The sequence below is a fragment of the Numida meleagris genome, chromosome Z, assembly GCF_002078875.1.
Source record: "Numida meleagris isolate 19003 breed g44 Domestic line chromosome Z, NumMel1.0, whole genome shotgun sequence".
Classification (NCBI taxonomy): domain Eukaryota; kingdom Metazoa; phylum Chordata; class Aves; order Galliformes; family Numididae; genus Numida; species Numida meleagris.
This window is the reverse complement of record NC_034438.1, coordinates 74,959,692-74,981,159: the sequence shown is the minus strand read 5'-3', so window position 1 is coordinate 74,981,159 and position 21,468 is coordinate 74,959,692. Positions and strand designations below refer to the sequence as shown.

The window sequence follows — 21,468 nt, the reverse complement described above, 5'->3', positions numbered from 1 at the left end:
CACCATGCCTGGTGCCACAAGGGCTGCTAGGCCTCGCAGGCCCTAACGGGAGGATCTCTTGTGGTCAGCATCAAAGTCATGTTACCTTGAGCAGCCAAGGCAGCTACCTAAGAAACAGACTCCTAGTACTGCCCAGAGTCACCCAGCCTTTCTGGGTATGACAGAAGAGAATAGTTCCCACTGAACATACATACATAGATGTATATGCAAGAATTAGAAATTGTGTGGTGACAACATTAATAAGAATGATAAATTGGGCCTCCTTAAACTCCAAAGCAAGACTGGTCCTCCCAAGGAGCATGTACTAGTTACCCCCTTCCACCTCTCCATCCACAAATAAAGCTGCACCACGATGAGCTCACAGCAGCTTGTCCAGTCACATCCCACCCCAGCTGCGACCAGGGGCAGCAGGGTTGATGCTGGCAGTCCAGACTGCAGGCCACAAGGCTTGCTGGTCCTGTGGAAAGAGAGGAAGCTCTCTCATGGATCCAGGAGTTTTATCCCCTCTAGCACCTCTGGACCTTCTACTTTCAGGAGATATGTGGGTTTCCAGACCATCCCCAGCTCTTGTCTTCCACCCCTGCAGTACTTGCTGCATGGTGCTTGCAGGGCAGTGGGGGTTACTTTCACAGGACACAAAGATGCTTGACTTGTCTCTTCCCTTGCTTGACTATTGACTCTCTGCTGGTCTCCGAGGCTTCTGCTTTGACCTGTGCCATAACTTTGATGGGTTTTGCAGTTATCCCATTTTTAAATCACAGCTATAGGTGCCAGCTGCTGAGCTCTGCTTTGCACAGCATACCCTTGCAGGTGAAGACCACCCTTATAGCATTGCACCAAGTGAGGAACAGTTCTGGTTAAAAGACATCCATGGAAATAGTTCAACCAAAAGCTGTAAGCAATAATGACAGAATATTTGAAAACTAACTTTTCCCTTTCCTGAAGGGATCTGCTTAAAAGAGGAAAAGGAGAAATGAAGTTACCTCAAAGTGCACAGTGCACTGAAGAATTAGTTGTTATGTGAAAATGGCTTGCTCTTCCTATCCTTTGTAAGTATTCGAACTAGAAGTCAAAGCACAATTTAAAAAAACCAGTATGTAAAACTTTCTAGCACATTCCAGAAGGGCACCAGGGCATCACTGACAATTTCCCTAATGTTGATTTGGTTTCTGAAATACGCTCTAGTACAGAGGGAACTTCTACCTCACATGTTGAAGTTTAAGCTCCCTTATATTTTTATCTTTAATAAAATGCATAGGAAAATCTTTAACCTCTATTCATCATAGCAGTAGATAAAACCACCTGGTAAAGAAATTCAGCTCACAGAATGTTTACTTTTGTCGAAATCATCATATTCAGAAGTATCAACTGATGAGAAAAGATGGGTTCAATTAACATTCTGGTTTCAGGCAATTCCTCATACAACTGCATGTTAGTCTTGAAAATGTCCAATGCTTGCTGTATCTCTCCAGAGTGGAAGAATTTCATTCTAAAACTCAAATACAGCAAAATAAAGAAACCCAAGCACTTGTTCTCCCTGCAAAAAGATTAGAGTAAGAAGAGAAAAACTCCTATACAGCTAATGAGGGAACAGGCAGCTGTTCTGCTCTGGGAGGTGCCAGATCCTTATAATCCCAGTGAGAGAGACACTCAGACTCTGTAAAATATTGCTTAAAACACTAATGACTGGAGCTGGACCTGTAGACAGAAGATGGCATAGATGGTTTTAATACCCTTTGGATGCTAGCATCTGCAAGCTGTGCGCCATCAAGCAGCTTCCACCCAGCGCACAGCCACCCAGCAAGCCCCGTGCATGGAAAGGGTTGTCTGTTTTCATCATTTGAGCTGCAAGAGCTCTCTTCTCCTCCCAAACGCCCTGCACAAGAGAGGCCAAATCCTCCGCGTCCTCCAAACCTGCCACTGTTCAGGACTGACATATCTGGCCGTGCCTTGACTGCAGGGTTTGGCACGCAGCTCGGACAGGAGGCTCCTGCTCCCCACTGCGCCTGGAATCGCCTTTGCCAGGGCCATTCGAGGTCGTGTCCTCGGCGATTCTCAGCAGGTCCACGGGCAGCTCCCTGCGATGCCCAATCCATCCCTCTGACAGCAGCCGGCCTCGACGCTCCCTGGGCTCCTGTCTCACCCAGGTGACTTCTCTCCTCAGAACCACAGGACATCCCAGACGGAAGGACCACCGAGTCCAAGCCCCGGCTCCGCGCAGCAGCACCCAAGCGCACACCCATGTCCGAGCGGCGTCTCCAGCGCTCCCTGAACTCCAGCAGCTCGGGGCCGTGCCCACTGCCCCGGGGAGCTGTACCGTCAGGGCACAGCCCTTCTCTCACTCCCCCTCCCCGACCCTCCCCTGACGCAGCCCCGTGCCATTCCCTCGGGTGCTGGGAGGAAGCAGCAAGGTCACAGCAGGCTCCATCCCACCCCGAGCGCCCAACCCGCACAGGGCCGGCGCGGGGGAACGGGGGGCGGGCCCGGAAACACGCGCCCCGAGGGGGCGGGGCGAAGGCTGTCACTTCCGGCTCGGCGCGTCCCGGTGCGGCCAGCAGTGAGTATGTGAGCGGCGCCGGCGCCGCCCTCCCCCTCCTCTGCTGCCTCCCCCCGGCCCGGCCCAGCTGGGCGCCCTCCCGGCCCACCCTCTGGCCTCTGGGCCGCTCCCCGCGGCCGCTTTCCGGCGGTACCTGTGCCGCCGGGCCCGGCTCGTTCCCCGGGTGCCACCCTTCCGTCGCGGCGCTCCCGGCCCGGGTGCGTCCCGCAGAGCGTGGGCCTCGCGTTACCCCTGGCGCGGGGTGGGACGGCCGCGCGGCGCTGCGCTCCGTGCGTTCTGCGGAGCGAAGGTGCGGGCCGGCCTGCTCTGTACCGCTCTGCTCGCGCTGGCTGCCGGGACTGAGCCCCAGCCTTCTTCCTTGCCCCTGCCGTGCCCGGTCCCTGCGCGCTGGCACTGTTCTAGGCCCGTCCCCGGCTGAGGACAGGCACGTCAGTCGGCTTGAGGTGTTCGTGCGGTCACTGGACGTGAACAGAGGGAAAAGCCTTCCCAAGGGCTGGGCATAAGCTCTGCGTTTCGTCATACTCCGGTTTTTCGATGCAGGAGATGTATTTCTGTGATCTCGGGGAGGTGTAGGTCTTCGCTAGATAAGCCCTTTTCCAAAGTTTTGGTCTTTCCTTTGGATTCATTTACAGCATGTATAAATAAGTGACAGAAAATACACGTTTTCTCAAAACAGAAATCAACATTAAAAAGATGAGTTTTGTGTCAGCAAAAAGCAGTGCCGGTCATTCTCATGAGAAACTAGTGGCCAAACTTAGCTGAAAATAGCTGAGGGTAAGTGTAAATGCGAGGGAGCTCTGTGATGAATACTCTCAGTCTTTCATGTCCTATCTGTAACTGAGGCAGTAAGTGCTGTAGGCCCTTCTCAGGGCTTACTTCCTGAAAAAGTGTGGGGATGGAGTTCAGACAGCTGTTTTGAAGTGTTTCACCACAAGGACACTTTTGGTCTACTTTCAGTGCACCCTTGCAGGGAGCTGTTCTGTGTATCTGAGGCTGCACCTCTCACCTTAGGTGTTAAAACAGAGATGTTTCTTACCTGCTTTGAGCACAGCTGTGTTATCCCTTTGTGCCCAGACGAGAACTGTTACGTGTGGTACAGAAGCACAAGACAGGTGAAGGGAAAAGCTGACTCCCAACGCTGAACCCTGATAATAATTGTGTATTGTTGTGTTGTTTATGTTATTTGACATTTGCGTGCCTTCATAGGGTATGCAAGAGGAACGCAGGCATGATCTTCAGTTTGGTGTTGCGCATCATAAAAATTGATGATTTTGTTTGCTTATGTCAATGAAAAGGAAGTGTGCTACTTCTGATGGAGACCCCAAGAGCAGTTCTGGCAGCTGAAATGAAAGATTTCACTTTAATGTGCTTTTAGATTTAAATTCTTCATCAGTTTCGTGTCAGCTGTACAGGTGCAGTACCTTAACAGTCTTAAGTACTGGTCAGTTTGTGTATTACAAAGATGACTAAATAGAAAACTGGAATGGAAATCTGCTATGCACAAAACTATAAAGACTGTTGATATGTGCTGCTGTGCTGATATCTGAACCTCTGTTCTGGTAGAAACTTGTGATTTTAGTGTTTTTTTTTGTATTTTCCTCAAAATATCTTTCTTTTCCATTTTTTTTGCTGTTCCAGTCTGTATCAGAGATACTGATTATAAGCAGTTGTTTTGCCTCTACTCCTTAGGACATCAGAGAATATATTTGTTGCTGTATTTTCAGTACAGCCTTTGTCATAAAATACTTATATTTTATATTACTGCAAAGGCCAAGCAGAAAGCAAGAAAAATATGGAAGTGCTGGAATTCACCGATGATTTGTGATGGGAATAGTGCACTTATCTGAACAGTAATTTTTTCAGTGCTAAAGAATGAAATAATCTTTTTTTTTTTTTGGTGATATGTATTTATTTGTTTTCAAAAAAGTCTCAGCGTTTGAAGTTAAGTACCATGTGAACTTGAAATGGCAAGAGGAGGAGAGAAGGAGGTTGTTGTTTTCTGAGCTCTGTAAGTGTGTAGGAGTTGATGTGAGAGTAGCAGAAGTAGTTAAGGAGATGAAAGGAGGAGATGATGGGAAGAAACAAAGTAGATGAAGCAGGAGAAGCATGGGAAAGACTGGCCTGGGCATCTTACTGGCACTTAATCGAAGCATCTTCTTTGTTCATGTAAAATCTTAGCATTCCAAACTGCTTTGAAATTTTGACTGAGAGGGTAGCTTCCTACGTGCAACGTTGACATTGCTAAGGGTGCTCTTATTGACTTGTTTATGGTGACTTGGAGACAAAAAGAGAGAAGGAGCACCAACATCTCATTTGTGACTGCAGCTGTACAGTTGCCAACGTTTGTTATTTTTCCAAGTGAGGATGTTTTATTTTAATGAACTAAACAAAAAGTGCTGGCAAGCAGTCTTTGCAAATCTCCTGAGAAAATGCCATCCCTACCCCTCAGCAATTTCTAGGTATAGCCATCTGGAGTTTTGTTCAAGGATGGTTAAAAGAAACTCAGATTGCTGCGGTTTGGGTTTTGGTTTGTTTTTCTTTTTTACATTATTAGCCCTTTACTTGAAGTTCTTTCTTAGGGCCTACCAAAGAGGCGGTCAGCTACTTTTGAGGAAACTTATGCATTGTGTTCAGGTAGCAGTAGGATTCCAGTTGATGAAGGAGTGGAGTTCTCATGTGGCCCAGTGATTTAACCTCCTTTTTGGTTTATTTTTGTCTTTGTTTTGTTCTGTTTGTATTACCCATTACCTGTTCTGTGCAGGTGTTCACCTAAGTCTGTGCTATGTTCTAGCTGGTAGCAGAAAGATTTAGACTATTTTTCGTTGTCTAAATGTAAGAAACTGCTTTACTTTGTCAATCTGAAAAACAGCAAATCTTTCCGTTGAGCTCCTTTCCTCATCCCTGGGGGCAATGTTTTTGTTTGCTTTGGTTATGCTTGAAAAGTATTTCTTATGCTGAGCAAGTGGTATGACACAGCTGTTACCAGAATTCTACAGTGGTGAATGGTAGAAATAGGAATCCTCACATTGTTTTGTTATGGTGATGTTTGACGTTTCTCATTTCTCAGTGGCCTGACATGTAAGCTGAGCAAGACAAAGAGCCTTTCATAGTTCCAGACCTTCAAGGACCTGAAAGGAAGACAAACCATCGACTCTGCTGAGACTCAGTAGACTGGTGAGTTTAGATCACTGTAAGTGTAGTGCAGTGCTGCCTCTTTTTGCCCTTCTCTTCACTATGACATGTTTGTAAGTAAGCTGTGTGGATATTCTTTGACACTTCAGATCCAACAGTCTTGTTTTGATGCGTGTTTTCAGGTATGACTTGGGTTCTTACTTGGTGTGACTTTGTACAGTGGCTGACAGGAGCAGAAGGAAAGAGTGAATTAAGTTGTATTTTCTAGTATCTCTAAAATTTCAGCATGCTTCAGGTGGATTCTTTGATTTCGTACATTGCTGAAAGTCTTGTTTTTCTCATTTCCCATAACTGTTGGCTAATATTATACATTTGCCTTATTAGTGCCAGCCCTGCTTTTATTCTCATACTGTGGTCTGGAGCAGGTTAAGACTTGTGTGAAAGGGTGATCCCACTTGAAAATGAGAGAGTAGAGTTCTGATGCTCTTTGGATGTGATCTAAGTGAGTGATTGTAACAGTGACTTCATCAGCTGTGCAGGTGAGATTGAAAAATGTATGCCATGTATCCCTGGAGGTGTTGAAGGCCTGGGTGGATGGGGCCCTGGGCAGCCTGGTCTAGTGTATGGCAAATAGCCCATGGCAGGGAGGTTGGAGTTAGATAATCTTTAAGGTCTCTCCCAACCCAAGCTGTTCTATGGTAAACATTACATTTTCCTGCTTCGGAGTCATGTCTTATATATTTCTGCCTTTTTGTGTGTGTGGGAGGGGGGAGTTGAAGTGTTTTCCTCTGACTTTGATGTTTGACGTCTAACGTAGCAGGAATACAGGTGAGGATAAATTTATCATGATCAAGGTGGAACTCTGATGGGATGCTCACAGAAAGCTGCATACAAATTATTTATGTCTAGGACTTCCAAATTTAATTGTTTATACTTGTGTGTCTGAATAGGATACCATGTCACTTCCACAACCACAAAACTGATGTCTGGCAGTTTTTCATGCCCAGAAAAACATGTCGGCTTCCATAGGACTAACTGCAACACAGAAATAGATGGACTTTTCAGAGAAAGTGTCTTCTTTCTTCTCTTTCTTCTCACGTAAATTGAATTATGCAGCTCTTGAAATAGACAAAGAAACTTCAGAATACCTTTGAATTTTCTGTCTGGCTAGTGGGTATATAGTGAACTCCTGAAATAGCTTTGACTTGGTCAGGATCACAGAATAGATGATGTTGGAAGGAACTTCTAGAGGTGATCTAATCCAACTGCCTTGAGTCGAAGTATTGTAACTGGGTGCAGTTTGTTCAGAGTCCCATTAAATTTTGAATTTAATTAATGGTAGAGCCTCCACAGCCTTTCCAGGCAATGCATCAGAAAAGTTTTTTCTTATGTTCAAGTGAAATCATCTGTGTTTTATTTTGAGCCTGTTGCCTCTTGCCATGTTGTTGGACAGTACTTGGAAGAACCTGGGTCCATTTTCTTTAGTCCCCCATCAGGTACTTAGGTACATCAGCAAGACACCCTGAGCCTTCCAGGCTGAACAGTCCCAGCTGTCACAGTCTCTCCTCATGTGACAGATGCTCCAGTCCCTTAATCATCTTAGTCACTGCACTCACTCTAACACATCCACGTTTTCCTGCTGTGAGAGAGCCCAGAGCTGTACACAGCACTGCAGATGTAAAGTGAATGGGTGATACAATATTCTGAGATGGAAGGGACCCACAAGGATCATCAAGTTCAACTCCTGTCTCCTCAAAGAACAACCCAAAAATCAAAGTACATGTCTGAGAGTGTAGTCACTCCCCTGGACCTGCTGTTGATATTCAGATATCAAATTCAGATATACAGAGCCCAGCATGCTATTTTTTTTGTAAAAGTATTTTGGCTTGTGGTAAACTTGTGCTGCTCTGTGGTCCTTTTTTGCAAACTTTCTTTCCAGGCAGTTGGCTCCCAGGCTCTCTCTCTTCACAGGTGCAGGCCATTGTATTTATTTTCGCTGGGGACCCTCTCTGCCCATTTATCCAGCCCACTGAGATGCACCTGAATGACAGGATAACCATCTGGTGCATCAACCACTCCTCCAAATTTTGCATCACCTGCAGACTTGCTGAGAGTGCTCTCTGTCCCATCATCCAGCTCTGATTGCTTATTTGTTTAAGAAGCAGTGTTGCTACATACAAGAAAAGGGAAAATTTGGGCATTAATCCTAGATACACCAAAAAAGCCATTCAAAGTTGCAGATAATTATTGCTGAACTGGTAAGTGTGTAGAGATCTGGCTCATGCTGAGCTGGGCAGATGCTGCTTGCAGGTATATCTTCCTCATGTCTGAGTGTTTTTTTGAGGCAGTATAACTCAGTTTGGAAGTTCTGATAGAACTATCTGACGTTGGTTTGTGAGAAGGCCGCAGATATTTATGCTTACCTTTACTATACCTTTTTTTTTTTACTGCCTTCTGACCTGAGCTCGTTCAGACTGTTTTGGGGTGTTTTCTGTACCTGGCATTAAATAGTGAACTGACAGCTCAAGTGACTTTGCAGCCCAGGTGTAGATATGCTCCAAGTTACTTCTGTAAAATACTGCTGTTACTTTCCAGTTCCTTGAGAGAATATACATATATAAGGCATTACTTAGTAACACAATTTGCAGACTACACAGCATTGATACTGACTATAGGAACAATCAAAACCTGGATCTGAAACTCACTTGTCTCCTGATCCACACAGAAACCTTGGTTTTGAACCCAGGATGGAGAGGCGCTGTGGAATATGAGATCTTCCACAGCTATCAGAAGCCAAAGTAGTTTAGGTTGAAGTAATAGGTAACATGAAGCAAAATGCACCCTTGCTTGGCTTCTGCTGTCATTGTTTAAGGCATTAATTTTTGTTGCTGTAAACTCTACTCAATGTTGTCTGCTATACGCAGAGCACAACAACTAACCTTGGCAGTTTCAGAAAGACCGAAGGTGTCATTTGAAAGATATTTTTAGGCATATGTTAATGAGCATACTGATACAATCTTTTGTGTTTCTTATAGACAGTTTGGTTTCCAGAATGTTTTATGACTGTGAGGACACTGAGGAGAGTGATATATATGAAGATGAGCTTTACCGTGAGGAGTCATCCCCTGAGCAAAGCATTGATAGCGAGGTGGAATTTCATCTCTACAGTCAGGTCCACTATTCCCAAAATCTTGCCGAAGTCAGCTCACTGGAGGTGACTGAAGAAGCTGATGTTGCAGGGTTCACGGATCAGAGTTCAGTGCTAACTGTGACACCACCCGAAGATGAGAATATTGTTGAACTGCCTGACTGTGATGGTCAGGTTTCTGATGACCCTGAGATCATTGTCTTGTCCGATACACCAGAGGAAGATAGTGTTTACAAAAGCAAAGCACAAAAGTCAACAAGCTCCTTAGCTGAAGGTAAAATATGTATCCATGGATCTTCTATAGCAAACCATGCCAAAGCCACTGAACGTAATGCTCTGTATCCTGCTGGATCAGACACAAAAGTTTCAAGGCAAGGTCGTAGTGGGAAACTTACCTCCGTTGGCCCCGAAACTCTCACCGTCCAAGAGGTGATGGTCATAGATGATAGCTCAAATGACGAGGAGGAGAGCATGATATCTGAAAGTGATAATGTTGAGAGCTGGATGCTTTTGGGATGCAGTGCAGACGACAAAGATGAAGATATAATGTTGAACCTTGAAGGCTGTGGAGCTCCCATCGGGGAAGGTTAGTACTTTATTTATCACTTGTTTATTCTTCTGTATGTGAATTGATTTGACTGCATCAATACTGGTATTTTAAAAAGATGTTGTAAAATGCACTCATGTTTTTAAAGGATTAACAGAAATCAAATGGGAGTGTGCAATGATAGACACAAATGATGGAGATAGCCTTTTATAACGTCATTATTTCAGTAGTGTCATATGTGTCAGTATGTACTTTTTAAGGAGCTGTGAAAAAAACATTTTTGCTGATAGAAATTCAGAAGTGATATTAGCATGATGCATGCTGTGAACTTGCAAACGTTCCTGCATATTTCATAGTTGTGAATGGCATGCATGGTATGAGATAAAAAGGGAATACAGTGGTTTATTAGTGTAAATGAAGTAAGCAGAAAAAAATACTTTGGGGATAAAAGATATAAAATCAGTGTCAGGGATGGCATAACAATAAAAAGTTTGCTGGAAAATAAATAGTGCTTACAATCAGTAAGCAGTGATGTCATTTCTATTCTTGTGTGTTTTCTGCACATCTGACCTGTCTCCTTTGCCTCATTGCCTGAAGTTGTGGAGATACAAATGTTTTTCAGGGTTTACTGTATGCTAACCCAAGGAAATTGCAGCTGTAGAAGTGGGTGAACTATAACAGGAGATGGGAAGGAATGGAAGGGAGACCTGAGCTGATTCCCCTTCTGAAGAACCAGATTATATCAACATTCCTTCTGGAGTCTGGAGCAATTGGGACAGTTTATCTAAAATTTACTGCAACTTCTTGTATGTTTTCTGCACTGAATAATTTAGAGATGTTGCCAATCACTAAGATTAATATCTAGCATTTTGGTATTTTGTAAAATGTTCTTCCAGGGTGCTATGCAGAAAATGAATCAATGTGGTGGCTAATGAGAGGGATTTTGAATGATTGTGTGTTTGTAATCATTGTATCTCCAGCTGTTAGAACACTGCTACTGCTGGATTTTTTTCCATACATACATATATATATATATATGTTTTTTTTTAAGAAATGCATATAAATGAGGAGGTTTTGGGATGCAGGGAAATGAAATGTTCTATGGTGCTAGTCTGCAGGCTGATACTGGTGACGTTTTTCCTCAAGATGGCTTTATAAATGATGTTACGGTTCGTATGGTGGTACTAAGCTTGCTGAGAAAACTGAGGAATTCTTTTCTTCTGAAGCATCTCTTTCTTGCCTGTATCAGTGAAAAATGTTCACTGACATTTTTCTTCTATGTTTGTCTCGTGTATGTCTTTGCATAGTTATCGTGGTCTGCTGCCAAGTAGACTGGTGTGTGCGCTCAGTCTCAGGTGATTCTTTGGTGGTTTCAGTGTGGTTGCCCAAGCTTCAGAGCTGGGAGAAATGCCTTCCACATTCCCAGTGCGATGCCAGAAGAATGGCAGAGCATGCAGTTACCATGCCAGAGCCCCACACAGCCACATTATATTCAGAATCTATGTCACTTTTTCTCCCTGTAAATCATTTTAATTATTCTAAACTGCAGTTGCTAAGAATTATCTTGAAGTTGCTAAATTCCATTCATCTTCTTATATTTTTGTGTTGTGCTTTTTGTTCAAAACTAGAGTGAATTAGTTTGTGGAATTTATTTTTTTAATTACCTGATGGGGAGGAAATGTTTGGGGCCAAGTGTTGACTTCCATGACAGCAGTGCTGTTTTGCACATAGTATGGTTATTATGTTTTCTGGTATTCTTGTATTTTTTTTTCCTCAAACTAATGTGCAGGCAAATAGCCTGGAGTTGCATTTCTTTTATTCAGTTTACTCAGTGTATTTCCTTGGTTTTTGTACTAAAACTGCTGATGCTTGCAGTAAAGGTTCTCCCCAGAAAAACAGAAGACAGAAAAGCGTTTAAACAACATTTGAGACTGCAAGCAAATTTCATAGTTATATATGTTTTGGGCAACAGAATGTAATTAATTTATCAGAATGATTATGCTTACTAGGAGTAACATGAAAATGAAAATTTACGGCTTCATTCTTTGTCCTATTCTAACAAAGGTGTGCTAACTGAGGGAGGTTCCTAAAGATCAGTGTGCAAGGCTAACATGAGGAGGAGGTTTGGCTACTGTATGATATGTTTATTAACAAATGTAATGCTATGTTTCCTGATCATATTCCCAGATACTGACAATAAACAAACCACATTCTCAGAAGATAATGGGAGAATTTCCCTGTGCTGTATTAGCTTGTCATAATCTTCAAAACTAGAAATGTTTCATTTAATGTAGGAGATGTACATATTTTTCTGAGGTGCTTGAATTTGGAGTTGCAGACAGTCACACAAGCAGTTCATAAATAACTGTTCAGTTCTTTTATTCTCAAACCTACTTCCGAGCTTCTTGAGAATCCCCTTGTGCCTTGCCTCACCGTTGTGGTGTGTTGCAGTACCCTTGTGCTTGGAGATTTGAGGCACACAGAACTGATGGGGTTTGGTTTATACATACATCTTTGACTCCATTTAAGCTCTTTGCTTTCTACATCTGTAGTACTTTGCAGAACATCGTAACACTTGCACATTTCTTTGTGATTTTGAAAAAGTTAATGATATATCTAAGGAAACCCAGAACAGAGTGGCTCTGATCTTGAGCTCTGACACAAGCCCCGATGTGTAAAATACAGTGGAGAGCTGAACTCTAGCTTCATCCCACATTTTTCAGCGGTGCATGAAATCCTAGTGAGTGTTATTCAGGTAGCTCCAGTGCAGAGAAGTTTTGTTCAGCTGTTCTTGTTTCCAGTGTGTGTAGTGATGACAATGCAGGGACAGAGGTTCACAGCAACTATGTTTTGTATGTATGTGTGTATATAACCAAAAGCCAAAACAGCATCAAAATAGCTTTAGGAAATAGGAGCCGTAAATCTTCTTAATGTAAAGTAACAATAATTCGTATATTGAGCTTTACACTGCTTTATCTCTCAAGTTCTAAAGGACTCTTTTGTTGAAACTTAAACATAAAAGACTTAAATCTAAGGAAAGAGAGGAACTAAAAAAATATTTGTGTTAGCAAGTTATCCTCTCAAAGATAATCTTTGCTAATTGATTTGAATTACTCTGAGGTTAGTGCACAGCTCTCTGTTTAGAGTTTCTCAAGACGAAGATCAGATCTTCAGCTGACTACAGAATATACAAATCACTGTTTGAGCCTGCTGTACCAGTACGAACAGGATGTGGACCACAGAGCTCCACAGGAGTGTGTGTGACTGAGCCAATGGATGACCTCCAGCGGCAATGTAGTAGGATGTGTAGTGCTCTGTTTGCCTCTCATGGGAACAGGGACTGAAATGTGAGCAGTTCCCTGACCGTAGGAGCAGCCTCTTGTATCTGTCATTGGAGGAGCCTGCTGTCTTGTCTGAGTGCCTGAAACACAGGTGCTGAGGCTCTGCTCTACTCCTTACATGCTTGCCTTGCTCTAGTCTAGCAGCCTTGTCATTTTTAATATTCTTAATAAACAAATAACATAATTTCTTGATTCCTGCAGTGCTCAGAGAAATCTGCTCCCTGTGTGGCCTTCTAGCTTCAGTCGCTTTCTGCTATAACAGGGAGAGACAGCCTTTCTCTGGCAAAATGAGCTCTGATTTCTGAATTGTACCTGGACATTCACCCTGTCTGTCTTCATTTAATAGTTTGAAAGCTATGACTGGTCCACCAGCAGTGCTGTTGAACAGAGATGAAAGCTTTCTGTTCTTTCTCTTTTTGAAAGGCTTTACATGCCTTTCACTTGTTATTATTGCTTGTCTACCACTGTATTTGTCCCCCTACTTCTGTGAAATGCAACTTTCTGTCATATATTAGCTGTTTTCTCAGCAGATGTAGCTGCATCTGCCAATCTTTAATTACTTGGGCTGTGAAGATGAGTGCTAGCTTTCTTCTTCTGTGCAGAGAAATACTGGGAAGCAGGGGGAAGTCCTCAGTGCGGCTGCAGGGATTTCTACCCACCATACTTGGACCTCACTTCCCTGTGGCGAGGTTACACTCAGCCTGGGAGTGAATGGGGCACCCAAACAACCGCGTCAGGCCAAAGCCCAAGGCAGCAACCAACAGCTGACGGCATTACTTGCACCTCCTGCTCATCGGACGGCTTCCTCGCATGGCATTTAGAACAGTACACTCTGCTGCTGCCATCTGCTTTGCAAAAAGCACCCTAACCACTTCCTTGGGCATTTTAAGTGTGGGTAGCCCAGAAGATCCAGATCTTGAGTATGATTTTCCTGTATTTTTAAATGATTAGAACCCATGGGGAAGTGTACAGTTTCTGCCATTTATTAAACGCATGGAATTCATTTCTAGTGCTGGGAAGTTCCCAGGTCTGTGAAGGAGAGCACTCTCCTCCTACGCCTTTCTCCACTTTGCAGTAAGAGTATATATGATAAGAATGTTAATCTTCCATGGCTGGAAGTCTTTCATCCATTCCTTCATTAAAACCTTCCTTTTAATGTATTTCATCTCCCATGTATCACTGCAGTCCTAATCTCTGCATTTTTTTGTCCTGGTGGCTTTTGGAAAGAGAGCTCTTGAAGCTGCAGCATTAGTGCCCAGCCACTAAGGGGGACAGAAAACAAGCTGCCTTCCTGGGCCTCCCCCCTTGCAGCACCTTTTGCAGCCAAGGGGCTAATTCTATAACGTTCTACGCCTGGCAAGTTCGTGCAGTGCAGTTTGTCTGATTGGTTTTGAATCTAATGTTTCTATGAAGCTGAGAACAGAAGGTACAAAAGTCAGCTGAAGTTTATAGGTTGTTAGAAGATGCCGCTCAGCTGTGTTTGTCAGGTGCTCTGCCTGAATATGTGAAGTGATTTTTGTGCTTCCTGATGGACTGACTTCTGGCACTTGGTTAAATGCAAATGTTCTTAAGCTTCACTGTCAATAATAGATAGGAAAGGAAAAGAGCATCCAAGGAATAAAGTATTTTACTTGAGGTATGGAATTTTACATCAAATTTTTGTCCTGTAAAAGTGCCCTGTGCCACAGGAAATAACGACCATGAAATAAAGCGCAAGCTAGTATTTCCAGAGCGTGTTTTTCCCCTTCTCATTTTAGCATCCCTTTCCATCTTTACTGAGTCTAGACATCTTTCTAAGAACACATTTTTGTCTATACTAACCAGGTATCTCATTTAGTCAGTGAGGACTTAATAAAAAAAAAATATTTCAAAGAAAAAAATAAAAGGAAACTGAACATTCACAGTTTTTAAAAGTCTAAAATTAAAAAAATGAATTTGAAATAATTTTATTTTTGCCTTTCCCTATAAATCAGTGTAGGATGGAGTTTTCTGTTCAATAGCGGCAACTGCAGCTAATGGAGTCAAAATGGAAATGGGAGCCTGGTATAAATTCGGTGCATTCTTTTATCTCCATCAGCCGTGCTCAGAGGGGAAATATCCTTTGTTTGCTATCAGTGTTCTGAGTGTCTTCTTTGAGACGTAGGAGTATTAATTTCCTTTTACCTCTGCCCAGTCCTATACAGAATATTCAAAAATTTTGACCACATCTGTGTTTTTTTTTCTCTGTGATGTTATTCTGTTATTCAAATCCCTCCATGTATTTTTAAACAGTAAAAAAAAAAACAAAAACGTGCACTTATAAAATGACAGGGGGGAAAAAAAAAAAAAAAGCATTTGCTTATTTCTGGAACGACTCAGGCCCTGCACTGGACCTGAGTGCCAGCTCCAGCGCAGCTTCTTCTCAGCACGGAGGCTGAAGCGCTGGCCACAGGGCGGGTGGAGGGGACCATGTGAAGGACAAGAAAATGAGTTTCGGTGAACGTCAGTTTTGCTCTGACCGCAGCCCTTCGGGAGTCGAGTGTTTGATCTGCCCGCTGCTGCGTCCCAGGCCCTGCCCGTGGCACGGGGAGCCGGCCCAGCCCTGTGTGGTGCCGGTGGTGCTGCGGAACGGCCTGCCGCTGCCGCGCTGCGAGGGCCGCGCTTCCTCCTGCGTGAGCTGACGGGGCTGCGGTGGCAGCCTGGGACGACGGCAGGACAGGTTTGCGGGACGGCACTGGATCGTACCGTCTGGATTTAACACGATGTTGTCGCCAAACCCAGTTTTTGTTTGTTTGCTGAAGTATTAGTAAAATCCTTTGTGAGCTCTCGCTCCTCAGAGCTGGGCCTCGCGGAGCGCTGAGGTGGTTTCTGTAGGTCAGGCGAGCTCTTGCCTTTGTGTGCCTGAACTTCAGCGTTGCTTCAGTGTGTGGGAGTGCTTTGTGCATGAGTTACTGTAACAGAATGCACCCCAGAGCTGTAATAAGCAGTGGGAATCCACCTACAATTTGGGAGATACAGCACATGCATATGGATATTTTGATTAAAGAGAAAACTTAATCTTCTTTGCCATGTAATGTGGATACACTCGAATCTCTTGATTATTTAAAAAAAATTAATAAAACTAATAAAGTTCTTTTGGAAATCTGAGAATATCTGACTAACTATACCTACAGCCTTGGCAGCCCCTTTTATCTGTGTGGATTTCTCTGCCTATTGTAGACCTTGGCTCTAATTTAAATTTCCCATGGCTTAGGATTGCTGACTAGGTTTTCTGCAAGAGTGCCCATGCTTACATGGTCATATATTCTGAGTGACTTTTTCGCTTTTTTTCCTCCCTTTTTTCTTTATTTCTTTTTTCTTTCTTTCTTTCTTTTTTTTTTTATTCTGTTCTGTTGATTGTTGTAAGGGTGTTTTTTTTCCCCTTACTTCTGTCATCGGTTTGATCTTTCTTCCTTGTCCCCATTTGTTTGAGTTTCTTACTGGAGGGGAAAACCCCTCATGTTGCAATTGAATCTTTAAAGGCAGATGGGGAATTAATTCAGTTCTTTCAGAGGAGAAGTTTGAGATTGTTAAGTAATTAAAAAATAAAAGTATTTCAGAGGCATTGGAGAATATACTGGGACCAAAGTTTACAAAGGGGAAAAAATGAAGTGTGAGTTGGCCCATGGAGGATTGTGAGCCAAGTAGATATGGGCATGGAACAAGCGCAGGGGAAAAAAAATTCTATGAAATTTAAAACAGAATGAAAATCTGAAGATTGATAGGAGGAATACAATGGTTGAATGCTGATGGTTCATGATGCATCTTCCTGCTTAGAGAATCGCCTAGTGAAGGTGGTTTGTGCTTCAAAGCACTGAGCAAAATGGACATTCACAGGAACTTACAAGAGTGGCAAAGATTTCATTTTGTGAACCCCTGGGTTGCAGTTGGCATCTTTCTGGAGCAGGCAAGGCATCTGCAGCAGAGCTCACTCTGCATCTTTCTGGTATGCACAGGAACTGCTGTGCAGGTCTAATCTGCAAGTGTGTTGGGCTGTGCAGGTGAGGTGGGCACACATGCAGTGCTGCAGATCCTTCTGGAAGTCTCTTACTCAAATGCAGAGAAGACTTATGTTGTGATACCATCACAGCCCTACATTTCTGACAGTTGGTATTCAGCAGTTCTTTTTTTTTTTTTTTTCTTTTTTGATCTGAGGGAGATATGGCATAAATTCCTGGACTGTTGTATTACCCATGCTGTGCCTTGGTGTAACAGCAGGTTACATCCTGGGTGACTGTAATGCTCATCTGTATACTCTGTTAGTGTGTGTAACTGGTGCTTCCAGCATGTTTAGTTACAAACATTGTATGTATTTTCTTACTGTTTTTCATATTTAACAACTTCTTTGCAATAGCTTTTCTAGGTAAGAACTACGCATCCTTGGGCAGAGTTGGTATACGTGGATGCACGTACCATGTTATTCGCTAGCAGTGAGCTGACAGCCTGGAGTATTTCAAGATGAAGGCAGCCCTGAGCTCTCTTCCAGTTTCTCGGTTGTATTCCTTTCCCCTCACACTGCTGTTTCAAATCTCTTGGTGTTAATGGAAGTAGCTCCTCAGAGCTGAGAGTTTGGCACGAGCCCACCCTGTGAGCTGGTGCTGTTGGCTCGGTACACCCTGTGCTTCCCAGAGCTCTCAGCACTAACTGCTGCGTCCTCTCCTGCTGTGCCCGTGAAGGAGCAGCAGCCTGCCTGTCCCAGAGGCAGGAGGCTGCTGTGGGCACGGAACCAGCAGGTGGAGGAGCTTGAAGACCGTGTGCTGCTCAGCTTTTTTCTTTAGGTTTTCCAGTTAGTGCTGATGTTTCCCATTAGCTGTTGTTGAATTTAACTGTAAGCCGATCCTTTTTGAATGAAAATGGTTTGCACCAGGCATGTTTCATGTCCTCGAGGCTGACTGTCCTCTTTTCATGCTTTGGACGGTGGTTATGTTTGCCTCTGTTTTTGCATTTGTGCAACAGTGCTACGTGTCTCCAGTATGCACAGGGAGACGATGACACTGTTAGGAGTGAGAAAATCAGGATATGAGCACCATCTTTTCAACAGGACTCCTTGTGTGTATGGCAATAGATGTGTCATGTTGTGGCAACAGCAAAGCCATCACCCGCACATTTTAGAAAATAACATGCAATATGCATTTCAAACGTTTGTTGAAATATATTTTGTCTCCATTTTGGTCTCAAATCTGTGAATTCTTTTGCTGTCTTGTACAATGCCAAATTTGATCCTCGTTTGCTGTTTTTGTTCCCTTTGATCACTTCTGTTCTTGAAAAGCGTAGGTGGGAAATACTCGCGGACACTGAAGAACCTTGCTGGCTGAATCGTGTTTTTGTGATAGAACTGCCCGTTGGTCATAGCGGATAGGTTTCGCTGCACTTTGTTGCTGAGCGTGTTGCGTGGGCTGTTGTGGCATGCTCCTCTGCCTGGAGACCTGAAGCATGAGAAACAGCAAAGCCCTCATCGGGCAGTCTGAATACCTTGTAAATATTTCTCCATGGAATCCTTTTTCTTAAAAAAGCCCAAACCAGCGCATGAAGAGGAGAGGTGCGGGGGGAGGGGGCAGTGCTGGGGTAGACACAGACCCTGCCAGATGCCTTTTTCTGCCTCTTTCTGAAACTGTGTGGTGAAACACTTGAGTTTTCTCTGCCCTGGTAAAGCAGAGGCTATGAAATGCTGGGTCCCCCTCAGCCTCTGTGTTGACAGTAGTTCTCTGGCACTGCACTTGCTGCCCTGAAGGTAAGCCAGTAGCTGATAGCTGTGTATCTTGTGCATTTAAAACTTTAGCTGTGGAGGTCTGGGGATTCCCCCACCCCTCACGGCACTGGGCTCAGTCTCGCATGAAACCGGCTGTGCGCTCAGCTCTGTGTAACTCTAATGTGGGGTTGCTTTTAAGTATGGGTATGAGTATATATAAACACGTGCACATGTGTAAACATATATACATGTATTTATTGGGATGCTTATTTATAGATTTGAAGGTCGAGCTTCAGCTTTTCTATTTGCGTTCTGTTCGTGCGGAATACCCGATGCGTAGCTTTCTAAAGAAAACCAAAGTGAAAGCAGTTGCTGTGTATGAATACGGCTTTCACTGACATTTCAAAGTGTCTCTATGAGATGCGAAGAAGTATTTCCAGGCTTTATTGGGATAAATGAAACCCATGTGATAGCTTTCCAAGAGTGGTAGTCCAGTTTCAAACAGAACTGTTCCCAGCCTCCTGCTTTTGGGGCATATAACATTTCTTAACCATTTTAACTGTGCTGCTGATATTTCTAGCAATAAAACAGAGTGGGTAAATAGTGGAGGTATACAGGCTTGCAGGGCAATTTTCTCCTTGGATTTTGATGCTAATAATTTTGTTTTAGCATGAAATTTAAAATAGCAAAGAGGAATATCTGTTCAAGAAGTGAGTAGAGTCCGAGCATCAGCCATCGCAGCAGCGGAGCAGCTCAGCTGACATCTGTAATGTGTGTTGTACTGCTCCCCGCAGGAGCTGCTCTGTGCGATTCTTTTGGTGAGTTGCTACTGAAGAAAGTTTGTTCTCTGTGTTATTTTGAAGTATGTCCGTGCTGGTAGTGAGTGTCTTATTTTTTGAAGTGCCATTTTAAGATAAATGTATTTTGAAAAATTTTCAGTCACTAGATATTAAAAAAAAAAAAAAAAGTTTGCAACGTTCTAGTAACTGCACAATACCCTTCTGGTAAAAATCGAATTGTAGAAATGGAGATCCATTTGTGTTTTCTGGTTGTTTTCTGGTTGTTTTCTGGGGATGTGGGTTTTTGGCTTTTTTTTGGAGCAGCTGACTTCTGCAGGTGGAACAGGTGCTGTTTTACTTGCAGTTTACGTAAAATCTGAGTGATTTCATTATAATGTTTTCTTTAAAAAAATAAAGCAAGGTGAATAAGCCCAGCAGAGGAGGGATTGTGAAAATAAACAGCCTCCAGCAGGGGAAACCTCAATGCTTCTGTGCACAGCCCCATACCGCAGCCCAGCACCAGCGCTGCCTGCCCTACCAGGAGCCTCTGGCTGCTCTGCCTGCCTGCCCTGCCCTTGCCCTGCATGCTGTGCCTGCTAGCCCTGCCTATCTATGCTGCCTGCCCTGCCCTTCCTCCCTGTCAGCCCTGCCCTGTCAGCCCTGCCTGTCCTCTCTGCCTGAAGCACAACAGACAGTGCCACGGCTGCAGTGCCACTTACGGAGGGGCACGCCAGAGTGCACTCTCCATGCACAGGGACTGTCCAGGGTGCAGCGAGTCCACCCCTTGCAGGGCAGGGGTAAGGAAGAGCTCAGCCGATGCTGGCCAGGCTGGGTGATCTGCTCCTGGGTCAGGCTCTGTGCTGGCTTTGTCGTGCTGTGACTCAACCCACTCGGCCAGGGCGGCTGAGAAGCGAGTTGTTGGCTTGTCTTTGCTGCAGTGATTAACGGGATTAAATGTAAGCTGCTGTGTACTTTGTACCAATTAGTTTCTCATCGGAGAGGTTCATTACGACTTCTTTCTCTCCTTGTGATATTTTCTCACCATTTGATTACATGTGTGGCAGACTCACAGGCACGTTGCTGGAGCTGTGTCCTGGGCATGTAACGGCTGTCAGCTTTGTTTTCATGGCCTTTGTTTTCACGGCAGAAACAACACTGTTCATAGAGAACTCTGAACCCAAGTACTGACGATTTACCTTAAAAAGACCTCTTCTTAGCAATGGCCACAAAGTCACCAAATTCAGAAAATAGTACAGTTGGAAAATGCCAGTTTGGCAAGTTATGTTCAATCTCACTTTCCCTGAGGTCTTACCTGAGAGGTGTACACACTGGTTCTCTATCTGAGCCTTCATGCTGCAAGGGCACCGTGCTTCTAAATAAGAAATGGCACTTCTGTGTTGTACACCAGTGATAGAATTCCATTATGGCACACGCATGTCTCTAAGGGACAAAAGCTGAAAAATACTCTCCCTTGTATGAGAACACACATTTGAGAATCATTATTCTGTGGACTCTAGCTTGAAAGAGCAGATGGAAGTGTCTCCGGTGCTTGATGATGTAGTGAAACACAGTTATATCAACTTGGAAAAAAAGGAGCTGTAACTTCTTTTTGGCTGCCGTTGTTTTACCACAGCAAAGGGAAATAAATGCAGATGAGCCAAGCACGGCAGCTAGCTGTTAACCATTCAACACTGTGCCAGCGTGGAAGAGTCGGCACAGAGCAAAAGCGTAGCCACTGGGACCCGAGTCTGAATGTGCACAGATACACCAACTGAGGAGTGCCTCTGGAATTAGAGTGACTTTTTAGTAATGGGATAGTAGCCATTAGATGATAACTAGCAGTTGCTAAGTATGTTAGCTGATAACTATTTCTAAGCCTGCAAGTTAAATATTTCTGATGTATTTATATGAAATAAAACCTGCTCAGTTGGCTTGCTGAGCATTCCCCACTCATCGTCAAAGAGAATGCACCTTCAGGGTCATCCTCCTGCCTCCTTTTTATTTTTTTTTCTGTATGCCAGAAGTTGACTAAACCTTCGTTACTTTGTGAGGCTTTCAGTCTGCAGCGCGTCAAGGGAGGAAGCAGGCTCCTCAGGAACCACTGTCTTCCCAAAAGACAGTTCTTTTAAATTTTTACTTCATTTATAGTGTTGTTAAAAAAAAAAAAAAAGCTTAAATTGATGGATTACTAAAGATAAGTTCATCAAAACTTTTATTTCACTTTAATTTGGCAACCGTCTGTTTATCAGCAAGGAAG

At 43.8% G+C, this 21,468-nt stretch overlaps 1 protein-coding gene across 9 annotated transcripts in view; it reads left to right on the top strand.

Annotated features, from left to right (window-relative positions):
- The window catches only part of ZCCHC7 (zinc finger CCHC-type containing 7), a 110,011-nt gene continuing 90,727 nt past the window's right edge, over nt 2,185-21,468 (top strand). For 3 of the 9 annotated variants that reach the window (XM_021379968.1, XM_021379969.1, XM_021379961.1), the window contains exons 1-3: nt 2,185-2,557; nt 5,625-5,731; nt 8,725-9,423. In XM_021379968.1, coding sequence (XP_021235643.1) covers nt 8,742-9,423 — 682 coding nt within the window. In that variant the 5' untranslated portion in view covers nt 2,185-2,557; nt 5,625-5,731; nt 8,725-8,741. Of the gene's footprint in view, nt 2,562-2,603; nt 2,755-2,827; nt 2,847-3,233; nt 3,332-5,624; nt 5,732-8,724; nt 9,424-21,468 lie in introns of those variants that run through there. The other 6 variants (XM_021379966.1, XM_021379967.1, XM_021379962.1 and 3 more) reach the window with 6 other exon arrangements.